Source organism: Cherax quadricarinatus, chromosome 42, assembly GCF_038502225.1.
Source record: "Cherax quadricarinatus isolate ZL_2023a chromosome 42, ASM3850222v1, whole genome shotgun sequence".
NCBI classification, from domain to species: Eukaryota; Metazoa; Arthropoda; class Malacostraca; order Decapoda; family Parastacidae; genus Cherax; species Cherax quadricarinatus.
The window spans coordinates 1,383,634-1,396,300 of NC_091333.1; the positions used below are offsets into that span (position 1 = coordinate 1,383,634).

Genomic DNA, 12,667 nt, shown 5'->3' on the forward strand with positions numbered 1-12,667 from the left:
CTAAAAAGAAAACTGAAGTTTCTCTTTTTAAACTCGGTAATATATACAGGAGAAGGGGCTACTAGCCCCTTCCTCCCGGCATTTTAGTTGCCTCTTACAACACACATGGCTCACGGAGGAAAAATTCTGTTCCACTTCCCCACAGAGATAAGAGGAAATAAACAAGAACAAGAACTAGTAAAAAAACAGAAGAAAACCAAGAGGGGTGTGAATATATATTCTTGTACATGCATGTGTAGTATGACCTAAGTGTACTGAGCAAGAGGAAGATGTACCTGAAACCTTGCATGTTTATGAGACAAGAAAAGACATCAGCAATCCTACCATCATGTAAAAAAATTACAGGCTTCCCTTTTACACTCACTTGGCACTGTATCTTACTGATGGAAAATATGGTAACTACAGTGGACCCTCCATTTTCATCGATCTACATTATTGCCGATTTCGGCTTTGGCCGAGTTTTTTCATCGATTTTTTTGGCTCCATTTTTGTTGATTACCTCCGTTTTCGTCGATCATACGGAACCTGTCCAGTGCCCAGCACACAGACAAAGTCTCCTCCCACACCATTCACAGCCAGTGTAGCATTTTTTTTCAATGAGTGAACATATCCTGCCAGGTCATATCAAACATTTTGTAATAATCCATTGTTTTTGCCGCTTGTTTATTGTATCTGACTGCTAAATAAGCCACCATGGGCCCAAGAAAGCTTCTAGTGCCAGCCCTTGGTAAAGAATGTGAGAAACCCGATATAATTCAAGAAAAAGCTTGTAGAAAAATACGAAAGTGGTGGTGGTAGTGATGGTGGTAGAGGGTAGTGGTTGTGATGGTGGTAGAGGGTGGTAGTGATGGTGGTAGTAGGTGGTGGTGGTAGTAGGTGGTAGTGGTTGTGATGGTGGTAGTGGTTGTGATGGTGGGAGAGGTCGCCTTCGGTGATTCAGTGATTCTACTATCTCCTCCAATGTTGTTGGAGTTATACATGGCTACAGAAAACGCCACCTCAGCTGCAGCCATCACCAACATTACGTACAGCTTATGCTCACAGTGGCTTTTATACAACCAACAACAACAGAACACCTGCCGTTACATACATAATGACTTATTTTATTCATTCTAGAGTATATATCATGTTTCTATGTTATTAATATTGTTTATTATGTCATATTAGTTGAATTCTGAGAGATAAATAAGCCGTAGAGTTGATATTAGTGCCATATTCTCCAACAACAAACTTGCCTCCCTCTCCCTCTCTGCCCAGTCTGCCATACACCAACAAGTCTTTTCAATAAAGGTAAGTGTGATGTTAAATGTTCATTTATACATTTTATTAGTGCTTTATATTTATTTGTCATTCTTTTCTGCATGTAAATATATATTTAAGCTAGGAAAGTGACTGTAGATAATGACTTGGTAACTAGAGTCCTTATGGAGGGGGATATCCCTTCCAAACAATAACCTCTCTTCCCTCTCTCCTCCTCCCTGTCTTCCATCCATCAACAACAGCCTTCAGTAAAGGTAAGTGTCAAGTGTAATGTTCATTCTTTTGTGCATGTAAATCTATCTTTAAGGTAAAAAAAAATTTGTTGTTGATACTTCTGGGTGTCTGGAATGGATAAATTTCATTTACATTATTTCTTATTGGGAAAATGGCTTCGGTTTTGGCTGATGGTTCTGGAACGGATTCAACACCAAAACTGAGGGTCCACTGTATTTGTAATTTTTCTAATTGTAGTTAAACTACCAGTATATTAAAACACTGCACAACTTGTTTAGTAAGAAAATTCCTTAACTATTAAATATTATCTAAAGAGACTCCCTTGTAAATAAAATTTGTATACTGTATATAGTATGTAAGCTATACTCATCATTTTAGCAATGAATTACAGTACTGTACTAGCCTGCATAAATGGAGAAAAATAAGCTCTATATCACTTACATCTGTGGGTGTTATTAGAATGAAGTCATCTCCCTGGTTCACACTAGAGACTATGGGTTCAACCAATCTTGTCTGAGCATGACGCCGGCCCTTGACTTGCAAAAGCATTAATGCGGTGTAAGGGGCCATCTCCCGAATTACTGGTGTGCTTTCAACTTTCTTCAGTGCCACGGCTGAGAAGTTCTCCCGAGATGCTAACCCTGCTAGTGCTTCAACTGCCATGGGTGATCCTTTGGAAACTGGAGAGAAATATTATTTAGTTTTCTATTTCACACAAAAAACACACACACAATTACATTTTACACAATACTGAATGCTATGAAGGTGGTAAAATTTTTTTTTAACTAAAATACTACACTATGTGCATACATATACCAAAAGTAGTTCAAGATAAATGATCAGTACAGTATCCATCACCTATCTGTAAAAATGAATATTGAAGATTGAGACACTTATGCAGCATATGGGAATCTTTATTCAGGAAACGTTTCGCCACACAGTGGCTTCATCAGTCCAATACAAAGAGGAAGGCGTAAGGAGAGGAGGAGAATGAGGTAATCAGTCCCTCAACCTGGAGTCGATGTGTTCAGTCCATCAATCTTGTAGAATGTACAGCATAGGGCCGTAGACGTGGCTTATATACTGTAGTGAGGTGACGTGAAGCAGATGGAGGCGGGATCATAGTGGTACCATCCACTAGTCGAAGTAGGTCTTCGTCCAAAGGTTGAACAAGTGTTGAAGAATTCTTTGTAACAAGATCCCATGATGCTGCAGTGTCCGACAGTTGTGATGAATGGTTTGAAAAACCGACAAGTTGAAGATTGAGACACTTATGCAGCATATGGAAATCTTTATTCAGGAAACGTTTCGCCACACAGTGGCTTCATCAGTCCAATACAAAGAGGAAGGCGTAAGGAGAGGAGGAGAATGAGGTAATCAGTCCCTCAACCTGGAGTCGATGTGTTCAGTCCATCAATCTTGTAGAATGTACAGCATAGGGCCGTAGACGTGGCTTATATACTGTAGTGAGGTGACGTGAAGCAGATGGAGGCGGGATCATAGTGGTACCATCCACTAGTCGAAGTAGGTCTTCGTCCAAAGGTTGAACAAGTGTTGAAGACTGAACACATCGACTCCAGGTTGAGGGACTGATTACCTCATTCTCCTCCTCTCCTTACGCCTTCCTCTTTGTATTGGACTGATGAAGCCACTGTGTGGCGAAACGTTTCCTGAATAACGATTCCCATATGCTGCATAAGTGTCTCAATCTTCAACTTATCGGTTTTTCAAACCATTCATCACAACTGTCAGACACTGCAGCATCATGGGATCTTGTTACATAGAATTCTTCAACACTTGTTCAACCTTTGGACGAAGACCTACTTCGACTAGTGGATGGTACCACTATGACCCCGCCTCCATCTGCTTCACGTCACCTCACTACAGTATATAAGCCACGTCTACGGCCCTATGCTGTACATTCTACAAGATTGATGGACTGAACACATCGACTCCAGGTTGAGGGACTGATTACCTCATTCTCCTCCTCTCCTTACGCCTTCCTCTTTGTATTGGACTGATGAAGCCACTGTGTGGCGAAACGTTTCCTGAATAAAGATTCCCATATGCTGCATAAGTGTCTCAATCTTCAACTTGTCGGTTTTTCAAACCATTCATAACAAAAATGAATATTATCAAATGGTCTTAAATGAGGCGAGGCAGTTAAACAAAAGTCTACTACGAATCTTTTGTGAAGAGAAAAATACATCCCTACTTGCATGCTGCATACAATTAGCGGATATTTGTTGACTATTATTAGAACTTGACATTCAATGAAAATACAATACAGTAGCCCCACCCTACCTTTCATGAGGGTTATGTTCCTGAAATTAGAGTTATACTTGAAAAGACGAGCGAGGTGGAGTGAACAGCTTACAGGAAAAATTGGGCTACATTCCCTGACACCTTCATAAAAACCAAGCAACTTTTCTCAATTCTTAATTTGTTAAAATTAATAAATTACTGTATTTGACATTATAGATGTATACAGGAGTCATGTTGTCCTACTAGGCCTAGATGGTTATGGTGAGGTTTAGACACTCATTAACAAGTTTAATAAGTCAAAGTTTTTTATCCTAGGTTAAATATTCATAATGTCCTTTTTGTGCTATCAAGATAACTAATTTCTTTTTTTTTTACCATGTCAGCTGTCTCCCACTGAGGTAGGGTGACCAAAACAAGAAAAACACTTTCACCATCATTCAAACTTAGTCACTGTCTTTGCAGAGGCACCCAGATACAACAGTTCAGATGTCACTCACTCCAAATAGCCAATAACCCAAACCCCTCCTTTTAAAGTACAGGCACTCTATTTCCTACCTCCAGGACTCAAGTCCGGCTAACTGGTTTCTTGAATCCCTTCACAAAATAGTACCCTGCTCATACTCCAACAGCTTGTCAGGTCCTAAAAACCATTCCTCTGGATTCACTCCTATTTAACATGCTCACATATGCCTGCTGAATGTCCAAGCCCCTTGCACACAAAACATCTTTTACTCCCTCCCTCCATCCTTTCCTAGGATGACTCTACCCCTCCTCCCCACCACTACAGATTTATACATCCTCCAAGTCATCCTATTTTCATCCATCCTCTCTAAATGACCAAACCACCTCAACAACCCCTCCTCAGCCCTCTGAATAATACTTTTAGTAACTCCACACCTCCTCCTAATTTCCACACTATGAATTCTCTGCATAATATTTAGACCACATATTGCCCTTAGACATGACATCTTTACTGCCTCCAGTCTCCTTCTTGCTGCAGCACATACAACCCATGCTTCACACACATACAAGACTGTTGGTACCACCATACTCTCATACATTCCCTTCTTTGCCTCCATTTAACATTTATTTTGTCTCCACAGATACCTCAATGCACCACCCACCCTTATTCCTTCATCATTTCTATGGTTAACCTCATCCTTCACAAACCTATCTGCTGACAAATCTACTCCCAAATATCTGAACACATTCACTTCTTCCATTCTCCCTCCCTCCAATGTGATATCCAATTTTTCTTTACCTAACTCATTTGGAATCCTTATCACCTTACTCTTATCTATATTCACTTTCATTTTTCTTCTTTACGCACCCTCCCAAACTCATCCACCAACTCTGCAACTTCTCTTTAGAATCTCCCCAAAAGCACAGTATCATCAGCAAAAAGTCACTGCATCAACTCCCATTTTGTATTTGATTCCCTATAATTTAATCCCACTCCTCCCCCCAGCACCCTTAAATTCCTTGTTCCTCTTGTTTATTGCTAGAGAAGTGTGCAGAGATGGTTAATATGTACTTAGTTCACAAACTTGCTGGGAAGTTCTCTGGCACTGCTACAACTTTCCCTACATACATTTTTTTTTCTTTGTTTAAACACCCACACTTTCATGCTGATGCCTCTTCTTAGTACCTCAAGCATCACTAGTATTCCTTTTTTTGGGGAGATCATTTTTATCCAGAGACAAGACAAGGTGATGAAGCATCAAAAATAGTGAAGAACACAAAGGCACAATACCGTGACTGGAACAATTAAAAAAAATAACCTGCATATAGGAGAAAAACTTATATGCAGGTTATCCGTGTATCAAAAATAGTGATAAACACAGGTATGGTGACTGTTTACATTAGGGAATCAAGCTCCCAGCATAAACAATGGTATCATTTACAGCAAAACATGGAAACAGATTGCAGAAAGTGAATCACGAACTGATGGAAATGCAGTAGCTGGAGGTGATACAGGGTGGAGGAGGGCTACTTTACCTGTGAATGTCAAGGATAACTGAATCACATGAAGTCAGTTTAACCAATAGGTGGTTTCATGTAAAAAAGCTTTTTCTTCTTCACCGACAAATGACAGAGAATATGTGGTGGTTCCTTTAAATCCTTTTAATCTCATCTTAAAATAACATCTGTGACCTATAAAAATCCAGGCTTTTGTTTGAAGAAACTGGTTGTGTATTTTAGAGTATCCAAAAATTTATCATTTAAAATTTTTTAGATCAAGAAAGCATTCATGTATAATGTCTTTATAGAATTAAAACTGTACAAATACTTGTATTTAGAAATAAAAATTATTATTACTATGTTCATAACCTACCCATAAAATAGATATGAAAATAATAACACTGATCCAACTTCAACCAGTGCCAATTCAATTTAAGACTCAATGGTACAAGATGGACTCAAGCATACCATATGGAAGAATTATTGCCACAATATGGCAAAAAATCTTCCATATCTTCATTATTAAAACCATGACTAGAGTTCATCATAACCAAAACTTCTTGTAAGCTTTCAATGCCAATTTTCAATTTGATATAACATTCAAAAGTATCAAGAAAGAAAAGCAATACAGTACAATACAATATTTGGATACATCCAGCCAAAACAAAATACAGTGGACCCCCGGTTAACGATATTTTTTTTCATTCCAGAAGTATGTTCAGGTGCCAGTACTGACCGAATTTGTTCCCATAAGGAATATTGTGAAGTAGATTAGTCCATTTCAGACCCCCAAACATACACGTACAAACGCACTTACATGAATACACTTACATAATTGGTCGCATTGGGAGGTGATCGTTAAGCGGGGGTCCACTGTATAATTTTATGATCCTCAGACATACTGTACCAATATACTAGATTTGGGAAGAATTTAAACACCATTGTGATATTTATGAAAAAATTCAGTAATTTATCATGCAGTGGCAATACTGTGCTTAATTATTCATGGAAATACTGCATTACACTTCAATGTAGGAATCAAGCAATTTGCTACTCACGTTCTTGTACTTTCATCCTTCGTAATTCCCTCTCCCCTACGCCCATCTTAACTTCAGTGTACTCTGATTTAAGGTCTTCACGGGCTGCCAGAGCCTTCAGTGGGTTACGTGATGCCACTTGACGACGTGTCACACGTACACTACGTCGCTTCACCACACTGAAGATTAATGTTTCATGTTAGTTGTTAATTTAGTCTGCACATTATACAATTGTTTACTTTAAAAAATAGTCTGCCAAATTTTCCTGCAGAAAGCTCTATTATATTTTCCTTCAAGTTTATACATTTATCTAAACTAATGACCCTCTCACCTATATACTGCATCTTTCAATTATTCTTTTATCTTGCCATTGTTCTCCTTTTGTTTCTCTTCACTCTCACCCATCATCAACACGTACCTGCACCTAATGTTTAATTCACTAAAGCTTGTTTATATGTTTTGTTACAGTCCATTCCTCCATTACGTTCTTCACTTTTTTCATTCATCCCATTTTTTATTCAGTCCTTACACTATTAAATTTCTGATCATGCTCTCATTACTTAAACTACTAATTCAGCATTTATATTACTGTACATACCCAAGATTCACTGTGTAACTATGCTACCCACTATTTTTTCCATGCCTTGATATTGAAGTTTCATTGAAAAATACATTGACATAATATAATTGTTGGATCCTTTAATCTACTGTTATGACAGTTCAAATCAGCAAACTTCTAGATACTTTTTTCTGGAAAGCTGAACAACTCAGTTGCAGTAATAATTGAAGGAATGATGCATTTGCAGTCCCTCTCATCAAAAATTCTATTTTCTGCTGATAGTCAGCATCATACACTTCCTCTTTGTAGAAAACTGTCCAAACTCTTATAAAGAATACAGTCACTTTCCTGTTAACAGAATGGAACATGTAATGTGGAAAGCAAATAGCATGATAGGCTCACAACCCCAGAGTAATAACCACATGACTCAATGTCCATGAAACTGAAATGCTATGTAAATAATGAAATGGTATGTAAATACTAGCAAGGTGGAGTGAATGATACTTGGATACAAAGGATACTTTTATTAATGCTATCACTGTCAGTCCTGTAATATTACAGCTTGCAAGCCAGTGTAGGTCCCATAATAGTATGCCAAAATTTTAGCGGCTTCCAATCTTGCAGGAGAAAGCTGGTAGGCCTACACATGAGAGAATGGGTCTGAGTGGTCAGTGTTCGTAGTATAAAAAAAAATCCTGCAGCATGCAGCGCGTGAGGAAAAAAAACTCCGACTGTGTTTTTTGTTTAAAACAGCAACTTTGCGGTGTACTTTCGTATGGTATTTATGGTTGCATTCTCATTTTCTTGGTCTCATTTGATATAAGGGAAGATATATTACAGAACTAGAGATGATTTTTAATGGTTTACAGACTAAAGTACCTTGAAATTGAGCTCAAAGTAGTGGAAAGGTTCAATTTTTGCTGATGTTCAAGAGTAAACAAATCTTGTCACGCGTCCAACACATGTCAACTGGTGGGTCTAAGATGATTTCACAAATGCACTGATATTATTTATACCATTTTTACAATAATGCATGGTCTGCATAATAGTAAATCTTCTATTTTTTGTGAATAAAAATTCAAAATGGAAAGCAAACGTAATACAGCTTCTCAGTTAGCAACGTACTCGTTTACCGACGCCTCGGACTTATGACGGGCTCTCTGACTAGTACGTATTTATACCTAAATAATGTATATTAGAGCTGATTTCCTCTATTCTGTGTATTTCAATATACAGTACACTACTGTATAAACATTTAAAAATATACCAGAAATGTTATAAATGGTGCAAAGGTGACATTAAAACAATATCAAAGATGGTTGACACAAACCCACTACCATTATAGTATGCTCCTTAGCAACGAATTCTTTTAACACCGTGGTCTTAGGAACGGAACTCTGTTGTTAAGTGAGGAGAAGCTGTATACGAGGGGCCTGAAGATGTGATTAATGAACAGAGAAAATGTTACTTTAGTGCTAGGAATGTTTGCATTGTTAATTCTGGACCCTATTTTGAAATTGGCCTTCCTTGAATTATGTATGAAAATGGTCGAACTACCAATGTCTGATCACTTTATTGGTTAGTTGAAATAGGTAAATGGGCTGTTTCTTACACTCATTCAACAGAACAAAGGGAGTTCTAGTGAAATAGCTATGAGTTCTGTCGACTGGATCAATGGAATTGGCCGAAAATAGGGCTCAAAGTGGGCAAAATTACCAATGCGTAAATATCTCCGAGACCACTAACTTTGCGAGAGCATAATTCTGCAAGTTTTCCATCAAAATTTCGTACTTCTGGTGTCATTACCATCAGGAAAAGATTCTCTATCATTTCATAAGAATTTTTTTTTTTTAAATTCTTCGACACTGAGAGCAAGTTTGTGAGCAGGGGTCTCAACAGTGAAAGGGTTAAGAGCAATATTTCCCCTCCACACAGTGGATACCCTTATTGATGGCAAAATCCCTCCCACCATCCCGCCCACACTGGGTTTTATCAAGTCAGGCTTGATTTGATGAAAACCATTGTGTGAGCAAAACATAGCTCTTAATAAAGGTATCCATTACATTTAATTGTCATTTACCCAAATCATAATTCAATTCCAGCATGAACTGAAACGTTAGCCATTTCCTTACACCTGTTTCCCCTCTTCATTTAACAATAAGTAGTTATCTGGGTATTTGGAAGACTGTTGTGGATCACAACCCAGGGAGGGTGTTACTATACCTTAGAAAGGGCATAAGTTTTGAAATACTGTACACTGATGTAGGATAACAGTTCTTAGCCTGGAAATGAAATCGTTTAAACAAAAGTTCAGTGTTTGAACAAAGGGCTTACTGTGGTGAAAAGCAAAACCGTGAACTAGAAAACATGTAGAAATCTTTCCATTATAAATAACGCTGTTTATTCCTATTTTAAATATATAATTAGGTTCATCCAATTTTTATTAGGGTGCTGGTAAACAAGAAATTTTCATATATCAATAAGACACAGTATGAAGTTTATGGCATTTACTAAGATGAACTTTCATCCACCATGGATAATCACTTTATAAAGCCCCCAGTGGAAGAAAAGTCTTGTCAGTAAATGGCATAAATTTTATATTGCATTTTATTTACATATTTGTAGGTACATTTTTACATTTGATATTAATTCAAGAAATTTCAAATACTGGTGCAAGATTATACTGTTTTTTGTACATCATATGGGTTTATAAACAGCAAAATTATATTAAAAGAAAAATGCTTTTGGAAAAAAAAAATACAAAGTGAAATTTCACCAAAAAACACATTAGGACTGGTGTAATAAAAATATGGTATCAACAATGCATGCCCAACTTTATGAACTACTCACTAGGTTATTGGTAAAAGCTAAAAAAAATAATCCTTGGTCACTTACAAGTCATCATCCTCCAGCTGTCTACTGAAGTATGAGAAAAATACGTATGTCATAAATTTGCATGCCATGTAGCACTCGAGCACATGCATTATACCTAACCTGACTACACCAATAATGAATATATAAGGCATACTAAATATTTTTTATCTTGTTAATTTTAGGTAGCAATGAAAAGAATATAATTATTACACTAAATTATTTAAAAAAAAAAAAAATCAGTGAATGCAGCTATTATCATATTTTAACAGAACATTATATTACTGAAAGTCTTTATCAATAAAATTTGATGCCAAATATACAGTATTTTCTATGAATATTTCAGCTGCAACCAAGTGTAACAATGGAGTGATCTTAGTACATTATCATGGTTTACAATACAGGAAGGCCCTGCTTTACAGTGTTTTGCTAATACATCAATTTTCAATTATACCTATTCTTCATTTATTAAGATTTGCTACAATAAATATATTCACCACTCATTATAAGCTAAGGATGAAAATATTTTAAGGTAGATAATCTGTGTACTGTATATGCATTTTTTAGGCCTAGTTTTATTGCTCACTTAATATAAGATAGTGTAAACCTGCTATCAGGTTTTTATATGTATTTGAAAGTGAAGAAAACTGATGTTTCACTTTACAGTGATTTTTGTTTTACAGCAGTAGCCTAGAACCTAACCTGCTGTATAAGCAGAGCCTGCCTATATATCAAAATATTTCAAAGTTTACATTAATAACTGAACTTTCTTGAAACTATTCTTTTTTAGTTTGAAACAAGCATATTATATACATCTGACATGTATACTCTACTGTACATAAGTGTTCCTTCAGCATCTCAGAGAGATGTGTTCAACAAGAAACTTTTGGATGAATTCATGGATACTTATCCCCATAGCATTAATCCAAAATTCTGTATTACTTATTAGCTGCAGGGTATATACAGCAAGAGGTGTACATCTCTCCATGTATATATTTATATATATATTGAGGTGTGTGCATCTATCCATTTTATATACACAGGTATGCATCTGTGTATGGGAGGGGTCATAACAATCTTGAGGAATGAGAGGCAATGTGTCAATTAAGGATAGGCCAAGCAGCTCTCTTGAAGTTTCTTCTTTCAATTGCCATCAGGTGTGACTTAGCTTATAAAGAGTAATTAATATCTAATACAGTACAATTATTATGTAGTAGAAGAGTCAAGATGTAACTAAGCCTGTGATGGTTAGTGTTATGGTGTCATCCTAGTATATTATTGCAATGCTCACTAATGAATACTAGCAGCTGAGTGGCCAGTGTACATTTTACCACAAACTTCCTCTCATGAAAGTAAATATGTGGCTAAGATCTCCCATAATAATTTGTATAAGAAATACCTTAACTATTTTTGCCTGGGTTTGGATACCTTGCTTGTATCTTAAGAAATAAGCAAATGGCTGAGTTTGGCCGAGTAGCTAACCATTAACCTCTCAGGGGATGGGCTCTTGATCTATAGAATTGGATCTATCCTCTTTTCCTTAAATCAAACTTAGAGTGCCTCCCATTCCTCAAATGCTGTATGACTCCTACTGGTTTGGTGCTTTCCCTTAATATAATAAGCATGGCAGTTCAGTTTGCATGCAATGTCAGTCACATGACATGTAAAGTGTGGGCAGAGTCACAACTGGAATATTATATTGTATTTTAGAATGTGAACACATTACAAATACTAATTAATGTATCAAGGCTTCAGAACTCTTACTTCAGCATTAAATTTGTAAATATTATTAACAGGAGTTTACCAAAATATCAGTGGGTATCAGGTAATTTTAATGGTAACAGTATCGGCTAAATTTTGACAATATCAGTATCAGCCTAAAATAAAAGTTAATGGTATTGGCAAAAGTTTTCATATCATACCATCACCATTATTATTAAATTGCACATAATTAAATCACCATCATCTTTCAATAAACCGGCAGTATCCCACTGGGGCAGGGTGGCCCAAAATGTAAAACAAAAGCTTCCCCTTTTAAATTTAGCGATACATACAGGAGAAGGGGTTGCTAACCCCTTGCTCCTGGCATTTTAGTCGCCTCTTATGACACGTATGACTAACGGAGGAAGAATTTTGTTCCACTTTCCCATGGAGATATTTTTATTATTAATAATTTATATTAGTAGAGATGTACAGTATTATGCTTCAAAAGTAGTTTTGTTGGGACTCAGGAGAGTTAACACAACATAGTTATACACAAATGATGTCAACCCTGTGACATCATGAGCAATATACAGTGATACCTCTCGTATCTGAACTATATGGGCTGAGACTGTTCAGAAACACGGAGTTTCCAGATACGTGAGAGGGGAAAAATATGCATCCACATCATCATATCGAAATCCGTACCCCATCATATCGCCATTGGTGACGGCATTGAAGGTTTAAAAAATGAGTTCAACGTTGTCTGGCAGTGGGA

The 12,667-nt window shown here is 36.9% G+C and overlaps 1 protein-coding gene across 1 annotated transcript in view; it reads right to left on the reverse strand.

Annotated features, from left to right (window-relative positions):
- LOC128695569 (uncharacterized) overlaps positions 1-12,667 on the reverse strand; it is an 854,631-nt gene that overhangs the window by 35,284 nt on the left and 806,680 nt on the right. The window contains exons 23-25 of the mRNA XM_070093194.1: positions 10,213-10,236; positions 6,780-6,937; positions 1,936-2,174 (exon numbers count right to left, since the gene is read on the reverse strand). Coding sequence (XP_069949295.1) covers positions 1,936-2,174; positions 6,780-6,937; positions 10,213-10,236 — 421 coding nt within the window. The remainder of the gene's footprint in view (positions 1-1,935; positions 2,175-6,779; positions 6,938-10,212; positions 10,237-12,667) is intronic.